Here is a 13829-nt window from a genome sequence, read left to right as displayed (position 1 = left end):
TTAGTAAATAATAACATTGTAAATATATGAATGGTGACAGCGTTTCAAAATAGAATATAAGAATTGTTTGTGTTTAAAACCAACGTTTAGGTAAGAAGATTTGAGGTGGATTTGAAGGCATAAACAAAAAATAAAAGGGTTACAGTCTGCAAGTGTTGTTAATTCATGAGCTGACTGGATGCAGAGTAAGTGGAGTGGTCATCCTGAGAGGATTGAATGATGCTCTAACTCTGTGGTCAAGTCAGACATAGGTTTTAAGTAACCATGAGCCACTAATAAGCGTGACAGATTAATGAATATGTGTAAATTGAACTTGTTAAATAGCCTTAATAGAAGTAACTCAATGAACACGCAATGAAGTGGACTTTTTAGGGGTAGTTTACCATTGATACCATAAAAAGCAACTTAATTAGTAGTTCAATAACAAATTTTAAAGATAACCTTTGTTATTTGATAAGAGAGAGAAAAATTCAGGTTACATATAGTAAATAAATAAGGGAATGTTAATCTCTGCGTCATTCCACACTGAAATTTCAATTGTAGGGGATCATCTGGAGGTGAATTGTGTAGGACACGGGGAGACAGAAGAATCTCCCCATGAGTTTTCGGTGTGCATAGAAATTGAGGAGGCTGAACTGGAAGCCTGCCTGGGTCGTTGTTTTTGTTTATTTGAGGGTCTGCTGGAAATTTGTGAGAACGACCACCTTGATATGTGGGAGCCTTCTCGGGCAGCGATTTTTTGTTAAACATGTGGCAGGTTGTGCAAAATGGAGAAAGCTTTGACATGATGAATAAAGGTGTGAGAGGTATTTCTTTGGTGATGTAAAGTAGGAGGTTTTAAAGTTTGAAAGTGTTTTTAATTTAAGAGAGGCATGAGTGATGTTATAAGAGTTTGAGTTTCTTTTTCTTTCAGTTTAAAACACATAAGTACATACACTTGGTACACCTGTTTACTCTTTGACTTTATTAAAACAGATGGTGTATTTGAGTTTGAATTTCAGTAATTGTATGTTGATATGGTAATCTCTAGATCCTTGCATAGTGCCTGTTCAACATCTAGCCAGGGCTCATCTAAGAAGGTATGTTTTGACCATTCTGAGATGAACTGAAGCCTGTTGGCTAAGAAGTATTGGTGAAAATTAGGCAGATCTAATCCTCCTCTATCCTTGGTTCTTTGTGGCGTTTTTAAGCTGATACGCAGGGGTTTATCTTTCCAAAGGAATTTGGAAATATATGAATCCAGAGATCTGAACCAATCTTGTGATGGTTTGTTAGGGATCATCAAAAATAAGTAATTTATTTTTGGCAAGATCATCATTTTTATAGTGGCGACCCTTCCCATGAGTGATATGGGTAAAGATTTCCATCTAGTCAGATCGCCTTCTACTTTCTTTAGAAGTGGGATGTGGTTTAATTTAGTTAAGTCTGAAAGCTTAGGAGAAACATTAATACCTAAATATTTAATATTTCCGGATTGCAGTGGGGCAGAAGAAGAATTATGGAAGGAGCAGTTAATGGGGAGAACTGTAGATTTTGGCCAGTTAATTGAATAATCTGAAACTCTTGAAAACCAGTTTATTAGAGTAATTACCTCAGAGAGGTTGGTTTGTGTGTTTTGCAGAAAAAGCAACACATCATCCGCATAGAGACTGATTTTATGTTCTATGTTCTTACATTTTATGCCCTTAATTGTTGTAGCCTGTCTAAATGCTGCTGCTAGAGGTTCGATAAAAATTGCAAAAAGTGAAGGGGAGAGTGGGCATCCCTGTCTGGTGCCCCTCAGGAGACAGAAGCTGGAGGATGTCTGGTCATTTGTTCTAACACAAGCTGTTGGGGAATTATATAATATTTTTAACCAGTTTATGAAAGAGTTTCCAAAACCAAATTTGTGTAAAGTTGCGAATAAAAATTTCCAGTTAACTCTGTCAAATGCTTTTTCTGCATCTAGAGATAATATTATGGTTTCGATGTTTTTATTGTATGAGTAGTCTATTAAATTAAGTAATCTACGAGTGTTTGTTGAGGAGTGCCGACCTTTTATGAAACCAGTTTGGTCAGGATGAATTAAGAGGGGGGTTATTTTTTACACCTGGTTAATAATAACATCTATGAGAGATTTCAATCTGGTTTTCGCTCATGTCACAGTACCGAAACTGCTCTACTTAAAGTCACTAACGATCTCTTAATCGGAGCTGACTCTAGTCTTCTCACCATTCTCGTCCTTTTAGATCTGAGCTCAGCCTTTGACACCATTTCTCACTCTGTCCTTCTAAGCAGACTTTCCTCTCTCGGCATCTCTGACACACCCCTCGCCTGGTTTCAATCATATCTCCTCGACCGTTCCCAGTTTAATCAACTAAGATCATTCCGCTCTCGTCTATTCCCCGTCACCTCTGGTGTACCCCAAGGCTCAGTTTTAGGCCCTCTTCTCTTTATAATATACATCCTCCCTCTAGGTACCATCTTCCGCAAATTTGATCTTCAGTTTCACTGTTTTGCTGATGACACCCAGTTATATCTCTCTTGCAAACCTGATTCCTCCCTCCCACCTTCTTCCCTTACAGAATGTCTATCCGAGTTAAAATCCTGGTTTACCTCTAATTTTCTAAAGCTCAATGAGGATAAAACTGAGATCCTCCTTATTGGCACCAAATCCAACCTTTTGAAGGCAAACCATTTCTCACTCACCATCGATAACTCCACAGTTCTCCCTTCTCCTCAGGTTAAGAGCCTTGGTGTCATCCTAGACAGTTCACTTTCTTATAAATCACACATCAATAACCTCACCCGTTCTGCCTACTTCCATCTACGTAACATTAACAGATTGCTTCCTTCTCTTTCCACCCAGTCTACGTCCATTCTTGTACATAGTCTTCTTACCTCCCGTATTGACTACTGCAATTCTCTTCTGCATGGTCTCCCCCAAAAATCCCTCCATAAGCTTCAACTGGTTCAGAACTCTGCTGCTCGCATTATCACCAGAACCCCCTCCTACCAGCACATCACCCCTGTTCTTCAGGAACTTCACTGGCTCCCTGTGAAATTCCGGATAATTTTCAAACTTCTTCTGCTCACCTTCAAGGCCCTTCATAACCTCGCTCCTTCTTACCTTTCTGACCTGTTAACCACCACTTGTTCTGCCCGTTCACTTCGTTCTTCTTCTTCTGTCCAGCTTACTGTACCTTCCTTCCGCCTCACCACCATGGGAAGCAGAGCTTTCAGCTGCTCTGCTCCCAGGTTGTGGAATTCTCTGCCCCCTGAAATAAGAAATATTGGTTCTCTCCCCCAGTTTAAATCCCAACTCAAAACTCATCTGTTCAAATCTGCATATTCACTGTGAATCCACTGTTTGTTCATTTTATCTTGTGCTTTATTTTATTGTTCTTATTCTGCCATTGTTTTACTAAGTGTTTTATCCTATTGTAAAGTGTCCTTGGGTGACTTGAAAGGCGCTCATAAATAAAATTTATTATTATTATTATTATTTTCTCTAATCTCTTTGAGAGAGCTTTGCAGATTATTTTAAGGTCTACATTTAAAAGAGAAATTGGACGATAGCTTGAGGGAAATAAAGGGTCTTTGCCTGGTTTTAGCAGGAGACTAATGTTGGCAGAATTCATATTTGGTGGTAGTCTGCCATTTTCCTCGATTTCCTGCAACATTCCGTGGAATACTGGTGCCAGAATTGTCCAGAATTCTTTGTAGAATTCTGCAGGGAAGCCGTCTGGACCTGGAGCCTTATTATTGGGCATACTTATCAGGGCTTCCTGGAGTTCACTTGGCGTCAGTGGCGAATCCAGTTCCATTGCTTGACTGTCTAGTAATTTTGGAAGAATTACGTTGTCAAGAAACAGATCAATTTCATTTTTAGATGGGTTTATTTGTGGTGAGAATAAAGTTTCATAGAAATCCCTAAAAATGTTGTTTATTCTTCCAGGGTCATATATTGTGTTCCCCGATAAATCTTTAGCAGCACATATAGTTGTTTTTTTCTTTATTTATTTTTAACTGGTTAGCTAGAAATCGACCTGATTTGTTACTGTGTTCAAAATTCTGCAAGCGAAGTCTTTGTATAAGGAATTGTGTTTTTTTATTAATAGTTTCATTTAATTCTAGTTTTGTCTTGCGTATTTTGTTCAATGTTTCCTGATCTTGGTCGCACGCGTAGGCTTCTTCTAGCGATTTGATGGTTTTTTCTAATTCCTGAATATTTTTGTTTTCTTCTTTCTTTTTGTGTGATGAGAAAGAAATTATTTTACCTCTCATCACAGCTTTCCCTGCTTCCCATAGAACAGAAGCAGATATTCCGGGAGTGTCATTAAAGTCTAAATATGAAGTCCATTCCTTTTTAAAATATTTAATAAAGTCTTCATCTTTAAGCAATGATGTATTAAATCTCCAGTTTTTACTTGGCGTAGTATTATTCTTGTGCATTAGTGTTAAAGATACAGGAGCATGATCGCTGACAGCTATAGGATGAATATCAGTGTCTGAAATGTAACTCAGCAGTGAGCTGCTGACCAGAAAATAATCCAGACGAGAGTAAGAGTGATGAACATGCGAGAAAAAAGTATATTCCTTACTGTTGGGGTGAAGGGAGCGCCATTCATCGCGAAGGCCAAAGTCGCTCATATACTGTTTGATTATATTTGTGGATTGCCAATTGCGCTGAGTTTCTGTTGTGTTGAGCCTATCCATTTCTTCATTTAGTCCAAGGTTGAGGTCACCGCCAAGAATGAGTGTGCAATCGAGGTGTTCAGAGAGTGCACTAAAAATCCGTGGAAGAATGAGGGTTCATCAACATTTGGACCATATATACTTACAATACATAGTTTTTTGTTCAATATTGATAGTTTAATAATTAGAAATCTACCCTCTGGATCTATAACTGTATCGAGTACTGTAAAATTAACATTTTTATGTATTAAAATTGCTACTCCCCGTTGTCCATCCATCCATCTTCATCCGCTTTGTCCGGGACCGGGTCGCGGGGGCAGCAGCCTAAGCAAAGAGGCCCAGACCTCCCTCTCCCCAGCCACCTCCTCCAGCTTGTCCGGGGGAATACCAAGGCGTTCCCAGGCCAGCCGAGAGATATAATCTCTCCAGCGTGTCCTGGGTCTGCCCCGGGGCCTCCTCCCGGTGGGACATGCCTGGAACACCTCACCCAGGAGGCGCCCAGGGGGCATCCTTGTCAGATGCCCGAACCACCTCAGCTGGCTCCTTTCGATGTGGAGCAGCAGCTGCTCTACTCTGAGCCCCTCCCGGATGGCCGAACTTCTCACCCTATCTCTAAGGGAGAGGCCAGCCACCCTTCGGAGGAAGCTCATTTCTGCCGCTTGTATCCGCGATCTCATTCTTTCGGTCACTACCCACAGCTCGTGGCCATAGGTGAGGGTAGGGACGTAGATCGACCGGTAAATTGAGAGCTTCGCTTTTACACTCAGCTCCCTCTTCACCACGATGGACCGGTGCAGCGTCCGCATTACTGCAGCTGCAGCTCCAATCCGTCTGTCGATCTCCGGCTCCCTTCTCCCATCACTCGCGAACAAGACCCCGAGATACTTGAACTCCTCCACTTGGGGCAGGAACTCATCCCCGACCCGGAGTGGGCACTCCACCCTTTTCCGGCTGAGAACCATGGCCTCAGATTTGGAGGTGCTGATCCTCATTCCCGCTGCTTCACACTCGGCTGCGAACCGTTCCAGTGCGAGCTGGAGGCCTTCACCCGATGAAGCCAACAGAACCACATCATCTGCAAAAATCAGAGATGAGATTCTGAGGCCACCAAAGCGAAAGCCCTCCGCAACTTGGCTGCGCCTAGAAATCCTGTCCATAAAAATTATGAACAGAACCGGAGACAAAGGGCAGCCCTGGCGAAGCCCATCACCCACCGGGAACGAGTCCGACTTATTGCCGGCAATGCGAACCAAGCTCTTGCAACGGTTGTATAGGGATCGAATGGCCCGTAGCAATGGGCCAGACACCCCATATTCCCGCAACACCTCCCACAGGACACCCCGAGGGACACAGTCGAATGCCTTCTCCAAGTCCACAAAACACATGTAGACTGGTTGGGCAAACTCCCATGCACCCTCAAGTATCCTGGAGAGGATAAAGAGCTGGTCCAGTGTTCCGCGACCAGGACGAAAACCGCATTGTTCCTCCTGTATCCGAGGTTCGACTAACGGACGAACTCTCCTTTCCAGCACCCTGGCATAGACTTTCCCAGGGAGGCTGAGGAGTGTGATCCCCCTGTAGTTGGAACACACCCTCCGGTCCCCTTTCTTAAACATGGGGACCACCACCCCGGTCTGCCAGTCCACAGGTACTGCCCCTGATCTCCACGCAACATTGCAGAGGCGTGTCAACCAGGACAGCCCTACAACGTCCAGAGCCTTCAGGAACTCGGGGCGGACCTCATCAACACCAGGGGCTCTGCCACCAAGGAGTTGTTTAACTGCCTCAGTGACCTCGCCCCCGGAAATTGGCGGGTCATTCCCCTCATCCCCAGACTCTGCTTCCTCCTCGGAAGACGTGTCAGTGGGATTAAGGAGGTCCTCGAAGTATTCCTTCCACCGCCTGACAATTTTCTCAGTCGACGTCAGCATCGCTCCGCCAGCACTATACACAGTGCAGGTAGAGCACCGCTTTCCCCTCCTGAGACGTCTGACGGTTTGCCAGAATCTCTTCGAGGCAGTCCGAAAGTCTTTTTCCATGGCCTCTCCGAACTCCTCCCACACCCGAGTTTTTGCTTCAGCCACTGCCTGAGCCGCATTCCGCTTGGCCTGTCGATACCTGTCGGCTGCCTCCGGAGTCCCACAGGCTAACCAAGCCCGATAGGACTCCTTCTTCAGCCTGGTGGCTCCCTTCACCTCTGGTGTCCACCATTTGGTTCGAGGATTACCACCACGGCAGGCACCCACCACCTTGCGGCCGCAGCTCAATGCAGCAGCTTCGGCAATGGAGACGCTGAACATGGTCCATTCGGACTCAATGTCCCCAGTCTCCCTCGGAATGCTGTTGAAGCTCTGCCGGAGGTGTGCGTTGAAGATCTCGCAGACTGGGGCCTCTGCTAGACGTTCCCAGCACACCCTCACTACGCGTTTAGGTGCACCAGGTCTGTCCAGCGTCCTCCCCCGCCACCTGATCCAACTCACCACCAGGTGGTGATCAGTTGACAGCTCAGCCCCTCTCTTTACCCGAGTGTCCAGAACATATGGTCGCAGGTCTGCTGATACGATTACAAAATCGATCATCGACCTACGGCCTAGAGCATCCTGGTGCCACGTGCACTTATGGACACTCTTATGTTCGAACAGGGTGTTCGTTATGGCCAAACTGTGGTTAGCACAGAAGTCCAATAACAGAGCACCGCTCGGGTTCAGATCAACTCCCCGTTGTCTAGAATTATAACAGGCTGCAAACACGTTAGGAAACTCAGGTGTTTTAAGTTCGTTTAAACCTGTGACAGGTCTGTGAGTTTCTTGTAATAAAACAACATCTGCCTGTAGTTTTTTAAGCTGGTTCAATATCTTTAACCTCTTTCCTCTGGTGCCAGCTCCATTTACATTCCATGTGACAAACCTCAGCATGCCCATAATTGTGTGTGTATGTCTAATGATGTACGCTGGGTGTTTCGTTTAGACAGGTGGAGAGAATGTGGAAACATCCCTTGTTTGTAAATAGAAAGAGAGAGAGAAGAAAAAAAAGTGTGGTGAGAGGCTCCATAAGTCTGACTATGTGTGTGAATATTCACTAATATGAACAAGCGTGGCTTGTGTTATGTGTCCTGCAAGTCTGTGCGTGCTGTGAGGCTGTTGTGAATGTGCTGCCGTTGAGCGGATGTGTTTGCGTGATCGTGGTGTGAAAATATGGAGAAATAGAGGGTGTTGTTTGTAGGTGAGTGGGGAAGTAGGTGATCACAGCAGTGAAAGACAAGAGAAAGAAAGAAACCACATGAACTGTGAGCAACAAAAAAAAAAAACGAAACGGAAACATTCCAATTAAAGTAATGACGGAGGGTGACGGTGTTATATCTGCTATGACATCATATTGATATTACTAGGTTAAACCCATGTTAAAGGAGAAAGTGTGAATGAATAAGAAAAGAGTGTAGCGGGTTCTTATCTGGAGTGCAGTCAATATAACCACGGTGTGGTGCCGGGGTCGCGGTAGAGCTGTCCGTCCACGTAGAGCCTGTCCACGGTGATGACAGCACGGGAGCCTTTCTGGATGAAGCTACGTCGAACTGGGAACAGGACCTTGCGTCGTTCCAGGATCTCTTTGGGGAACTGGTCGTTCACGCTGAAGTCCGTTCCTTTCAGCTCTCTGCCGCGACTCTTCACCTGTTCCTTCTGTTTGAATTGACCGAATTTGGCCACAATAGGCCGTGGTCTCCCGGTCCGCGACCTCACGCCCCCCAAGCGATGTACTCTATCGAAGTTGATGCTCTTTACGGTGTCCTCCGGCAGCTTCAGGTGGATTTTGATGAAGCTTTTCACCGTTGCCTCCGCGTCCTCTCCGGCAGATTCTGGAATACCAGAAAACACAAGATTATCTCTCATGCTACGGGCTTGTAGATCGATAACGGACTCTTTTATGTTTTTATTTTCAATGTTTAGCTGGGTCACGCTATCGGTGAGAGATTTGACCGACTCCCGTAGCGTGGTATTTTCAGCGGCAAGCGTTTCCACCTGCTGCTGGCTGAATTCCAGGGATTCTCTCAGAGATTTAAATTCCCGGTGTAAAATCTCCACCAGGGACAGCCTCGCATCGAAACTGGACAATCGCTTGTCGATTGACTCCAGGATGTCTGCGATGTCTTTGCCGGCAGGCAATGTTGTACTGGGGGAGTCTGCCGGGCGACATCTCTTCGATGACGGCGTCTCAATTTTGGCCGGGGAGGATGCACTCTGGGCCTTCTTCATTACTAAATCTTGAAAACAGCGGTCGATGTAATCTTGGAGAGCGTCTAAACTCTCCCCGTTGTCCTCCAGGGTGTTAGAGATGATAGAACAGATGTTGTTAGTTATATGACAATTGATTAGTATATTTGGTAATACTGAAGTTTGAAAAACCTTTGTTAAACTTTATGCTACCATTTGCTTTTTTTTCCGCCAATTCTCCGGCGTCTGACGTCACCTACAACATGGGTCGCTTACCTTACTCGTCACTTACCGTCCTCGGTGAGATCTGAAACCTGCACTTTACTGGATTATTAAATACTGCAAACTCTCTGAATGCAGCTGTATTCATCAGTGGACCTGTACCGCCGGTCAGAGGAGGAGACAAGAGATTCAGCAGGTTGTTTACACTGAATAAATGGCTTATATCAGCATGTGCTGACCACTCAGTGCATTTTATCAACAACTTTAATATTTTTTGGGAACGCAGGCATCTGTTTAAAGCAAATGGATTTAATTTTAACAAGTCAGGGGTGAAACTGTTCACCTCCAACTTGTTTTATTCCATACGTCATCCATCTGTGCTTGGTGCCAAGGCTGAGATAAACGAGGAGTTATCTCATAAAGAGGAACAAACAGTACTCCAAGAACAGACAAAGCCCAGCAGAAACCTTGAGGAGGAGCTCCATCTGCCCCCACCCAGGAAGAGCCTCAGAAAGGAGAGACATCTGAGGCAAGAAGAGGGGTCCCTATTTGCCTCCAACTCTCTCAACAACACCAATGACCAGGACCAGGACCAGGGACCACGATCTTCCCCAGTTCCCCAAACTCCTGACAGGCCATCACCCCCATCACCCTCCTCCCCCTCCCTTTCTCCCTCCTCCCCACACCTGAAATTCACTGAGGAGATGATGGAGCGGGTCAATGCTGGGCTCAGATCTACCCCCCGGCCCAATCCCTTTTTGTCCCCCATAAACCCCCCACCAGAGCAGCCAAAGGTTCGCCATCGAGCCCCACCCTCAACAGAGCAATCAAAGTCACATTGCTCAGCCTCGCCCCCCTTAGTTCCTCCTTACCACCTTCATGCTCTGTCTCCGAAGTCTGATGTGTGATGTGTGGAGGGTCCGGGCTGCGAGGATTATGGCAGTGGTGACTTTTCCCAGGAGAAGCTGGGACCCTGTTTACTAGAAGGTTTTAAAATCTCTGTACTTTTAGGTGACAGAAGGAGACGTGGCCTGGTCAAAACACAGAGAAATGCACTCTAAAAGATCTTTAAATATAGTAAACATACCTTGTGTGCCACAGACTGCTCCCAAACACGAGGGGACAAGTAATACCTCTAAAACACTTAAGTTGGCTTTGTTAAACGTTAGATCTTTAGCTGGGAAAACATTTTTAATTAATGATTTAATCACTGAGCACAGCCTTGATTTTATGTTTTTAACTGAAACTTGGTTGGACCAAAGTAACAGTGGAGCTGTTCTCATCGAGACGACCCCTCCTAACTACAGTTTTATCAGTGAGGCCAGGGTGAGCAGGAGAGGAGGAGGGGTTGCTGTCCTATTTAATGAATCATTTCAATGTAAGCAGCTATCCCCTGGAAGTTTTCAGTCTTTTGAATATGTGGCTTTACAGCTGAAGGCCCCATCCAAAGTTGTGTTTCTTAATGTTTACAGGCCTCCCAAATACTGCACAGACTTTTTTAATGACCTCAGTGAACTGCTATCTGTGATCTGTGTTGATTTCGACTGTGCACTCAAAAAAATAACTCTTTAAATGAACATAAAAAAATCATGGAAAGAATTTCCACGTGATTAAATTGCTTTATTTTAGCATTATGCAATTCTGTTACTCCAACTTAATGCACTCAAGTTGGACCAACTTAATTAAAGATTGATGAATCAACGTATTTACTGCATTTTGATCCAATATATTTTAATAGTGTTGATACAACTTAAAGAGTTTTGTTCCAACTCAATTCAGTAGGTTTTCTCCAACTAATTTACTAAATTTGGTCCCAGCTTAAGTTAATTGAGTTGAACCAACTCATACAAATTAAGTTATTCCAACACAAGTCTTTAATGCTAATAGAAAGCAATTTAATCACGTGGAAATTCTTTCCATGATTATTTTAAGTTAATTTAAAGAGTAATTTTTTGGAGCATTTAACAAAGTCTAGAGTCTGGTTAACATACATTTCACTATTACATCTAAAAGGTAAATAAAAATTTGTCATACACATCTTTTTGTTTTCTCCAATTTATTGAATTTATAGCAAATTTCACATAATGTATAAAGAATACATGAAATGCAAGTACAAGTTACATAACAGAAAAAAAAGTAGTGGACAAAGTGGAAAGTTAACCTGTTAAAACAATTTTTTAACAACAATGAATGGCTGAATCAGGTGATTTTCCGATGACTAATACAGCTACTTTGAAGGTCAACAGATGCACTTTCAAAAAAGAAAATATCTGCAATTATTTTAGGTTCATGGTCCAGATACATGGTATAGCTGTTGTAATGGAAACATTTCTCAACGAGAAAATAGTGTTTTGAGAACCTGTACTTTGTGTGCTGTTGGATAGTTCGTGTGCATCTAATTCCATAAGAATCTTCTGCAGGACCTCAAAGGTGTACCTGAGTTCCAGAGGGTAGCTCAGGTTCAGTGAATAGACCAGACCAAGCAACATTGTCACTGCAAAAACTACATTGCCCAACTCACCCATCACTTCCACCCCCTCTAGAACAATCACAACATCCTGAGGGTCATCGCCAGGCTCCGCACCCTCTGACCGAATGACACAGATTCCAAAGACTGTCTCTGCTATGGCAGTGGCGATGCTTTTTATCAACTTCCTGTGACAATAAAACAAACAAAAAAAAGATAATGATTTCTCACTAATGTCCATTGCAAACAGTTTTAAAAGTAAATATCTGTTTTACATTAATGTAAAATACCTAAAAGCTTTATTCATTCAAGCCTTATAATAATGTAAATGTAATCAAAAATGACTGCCCGATATTTTTCCTGACTCAAGAGAAGTTCATTCAATACCTCAACAATGTCTTTCAAAATCTTGAGTTGTGATAGGGGTGACTGTGGCACAGGAGGTAGAGCAAGTTGTCTACTGGTTTGATCCCTGGCTTCTCTAATCTGATACTAAAACTATCAATGGGTAACATACTGAACCCCAAGTTGCTCCTGATACATCCATTGAAGTGTAAATGTTACATAAAAATCTTGTATGAATGTGTGTATGAATGAGGTTATTATAATGATATTATAATAATGATAGTATAAAACACTCAAGAATGGTGTGTGTAGTATCCAGTGAGAAACTTAAAGCTCTTACTTTTCCTATTTTAAAAGGTATTTTTTACAGCCACCGGTAATTTACAGGAAAACCCCATCCCCTGAAACTCTTTGATGTAGTTCAAGCTTATCTTTGATCATCTCCTTAGTTAAGGATACAGGCAAGTTAACATACCAGGTAATTCTTCACCAGCTTCTCAGGATCTTCATTCAGGTACACGCAAAGACCTTGGGCGATGTATTCTCTTCTGATTTCAACAGCATCAGTCTTTATACACAGAGGGGGGAAAAAAACAAATATATACGGAAATCCATCTCAACGACCTAGCAGTGGGATTAAAGAACTTTTAGTTGAATTACCAGGAATTTGTGAGAAATACAGAGGCTATTGTTTTACAGTCTTAATCTTTTCAAATAGTATTTATGCATTTTAGACAAGTCTGTCATTTTAATATTGTTTTGTAATTTGTGTATTAATTTAATCATGCCATACCCCCAATTCAAGAAAGTTTAGATGATGTGTACATAAAATCAGAATGCAATGTTTTCTTAGTCTCAAAACTATATGTCACTTACAAATGAATATATTACATTTTTAACATGGGAATGTGATAATTTTTAAGAAAAATATTAGCTCACCATGAATTTGATGAACTGGCCTGCCAGCTCTCCAGACCTTTCACCACCTGATAAGATTAAACATTTATTATCTTTAAAGGAGGGAACTGCAAGTCTCCAAGTTTATTAAGTAGAAAAATATTTAATTTCAAAAAAATTAAAAAACAGGAAAACATATCTGTTCATGTTTTGTCTTTCCTCCTCAGTGTACTAAAAACACATAAATTGTTAAATAAACCACTGTCCATCAGTTGCAACTTACAAACTTACAAATTTCAACAACCCACACGTAAAATGTAAATTGATCACAACAGTCTCTGTGGTAGAGCCAAACTAGCTTATGTGCAGAGGTTAAGTTATAAACAATATCTATATTTGGAGTAGCTAAGTCTTTCATATTAGGCTATCATGCTAGCATGACATTGTGCTATATTCTTGCACTAACGTGTTAGCTAGCTAGAATGGCATAAACAAACAGATATTAAAAAAAACAAAAAACAAAAAAACAAATGTGAATAAATAGAACTGAAAAGAATCGACAAACTAATGATACCTTTGTGCAAAAAGTATTTTCATCAAGATGGATGAAGATAGATTCACTCTTACCTTTCCAAGATGACCGTGAAGCAAACCATGTGCTTTCCTGCCTCTTGTTGTTTAGAATCTCACGTGATCTTGTGATATCGCGAGTCTTTAAGGCAGCTAACCACTCTTGTTAGATTTTATCATGTCATATCAACAAGAATAAATTTAAGAGGCGCTAAGTTGGTAAATTTCTTGTAGATCTTATATGATTTTATTACGTTCACTTTAGAAACATAAATTCATTGTGTTCAAATTACATGTTAGAGTCTTGTAAATGCAATAACCACCAAATTTCACTTTTTTGAGTGTGTAATTATTGTTGGGGATTTTAACATCCATGTGGACAACCCTCAGGACAAAGGGACTAAAGACCTGAGTAACACTCTGGGCAACTTTGGGCTGACTCA

General features: G+C 42.4%; 1 protein-coding gene and 1 long non-coding RNA gene across 2 annotated transcripts; one reads left to right on the top strand and one right to left on the bottom strand.

Moving 5' to 3' along the window:
* Nucleotides 1-9196: 9196 nt before the first annotated feature.
* Nucleotides 9197-10122, top strand: LOC146694389 (uncharacterized; the record flags this gene model as incomplete). The annotated part of the gene is made up of 1 exon (XM_085478742.1): nt 9197-10122. A coding segment is annotated over one exon (819 nt), but the record flags the coding sequence as incomplete, so codon positions are not given.
* Nucleotides 10123-12451: 2329 nt separating this feature from the next.
* On the bottom strand, nt 12452-13621 carry LOC146694388 (uncharacterized). Its single transcript, XR_014923886.1, has 3 exons — nt 13444-13621; nt 12859-12905; nt 12452-12487 (listed from the first exon to the last, which is right to left on the bottom strand). It is a non-coding gene; the product is annotated as an uncharacterized LOC146694388 (long non-coding RNA).
* Between the last annotated feature and the right edge of the window lie 208 nt (nt 13622-13829).

The sequence above is a fragment of the Copadichromis virginalis genome, linkage group LG14 (assembly GCF_057382275.1).
Source record: "Copadichromis virginalis isolate Kocher_CV1m ecotype Utaka linkage group LG14, C_Virginalis_male_GT1.1, whole genome shotgun sequence".
In the NCBI taxonomy this organism is placed as follows: domain Eukaryota; kingdom Metazoa; phylum Chordata; class Actinopteri; order Cichliformes; family Cichlidae; genus Copadichromis; species Copadichromis virginalis.
Note: the sequence above shows the minus strand (reverse complement) of the source record. Positions and strands in the feature narration are given on the sequence as shown.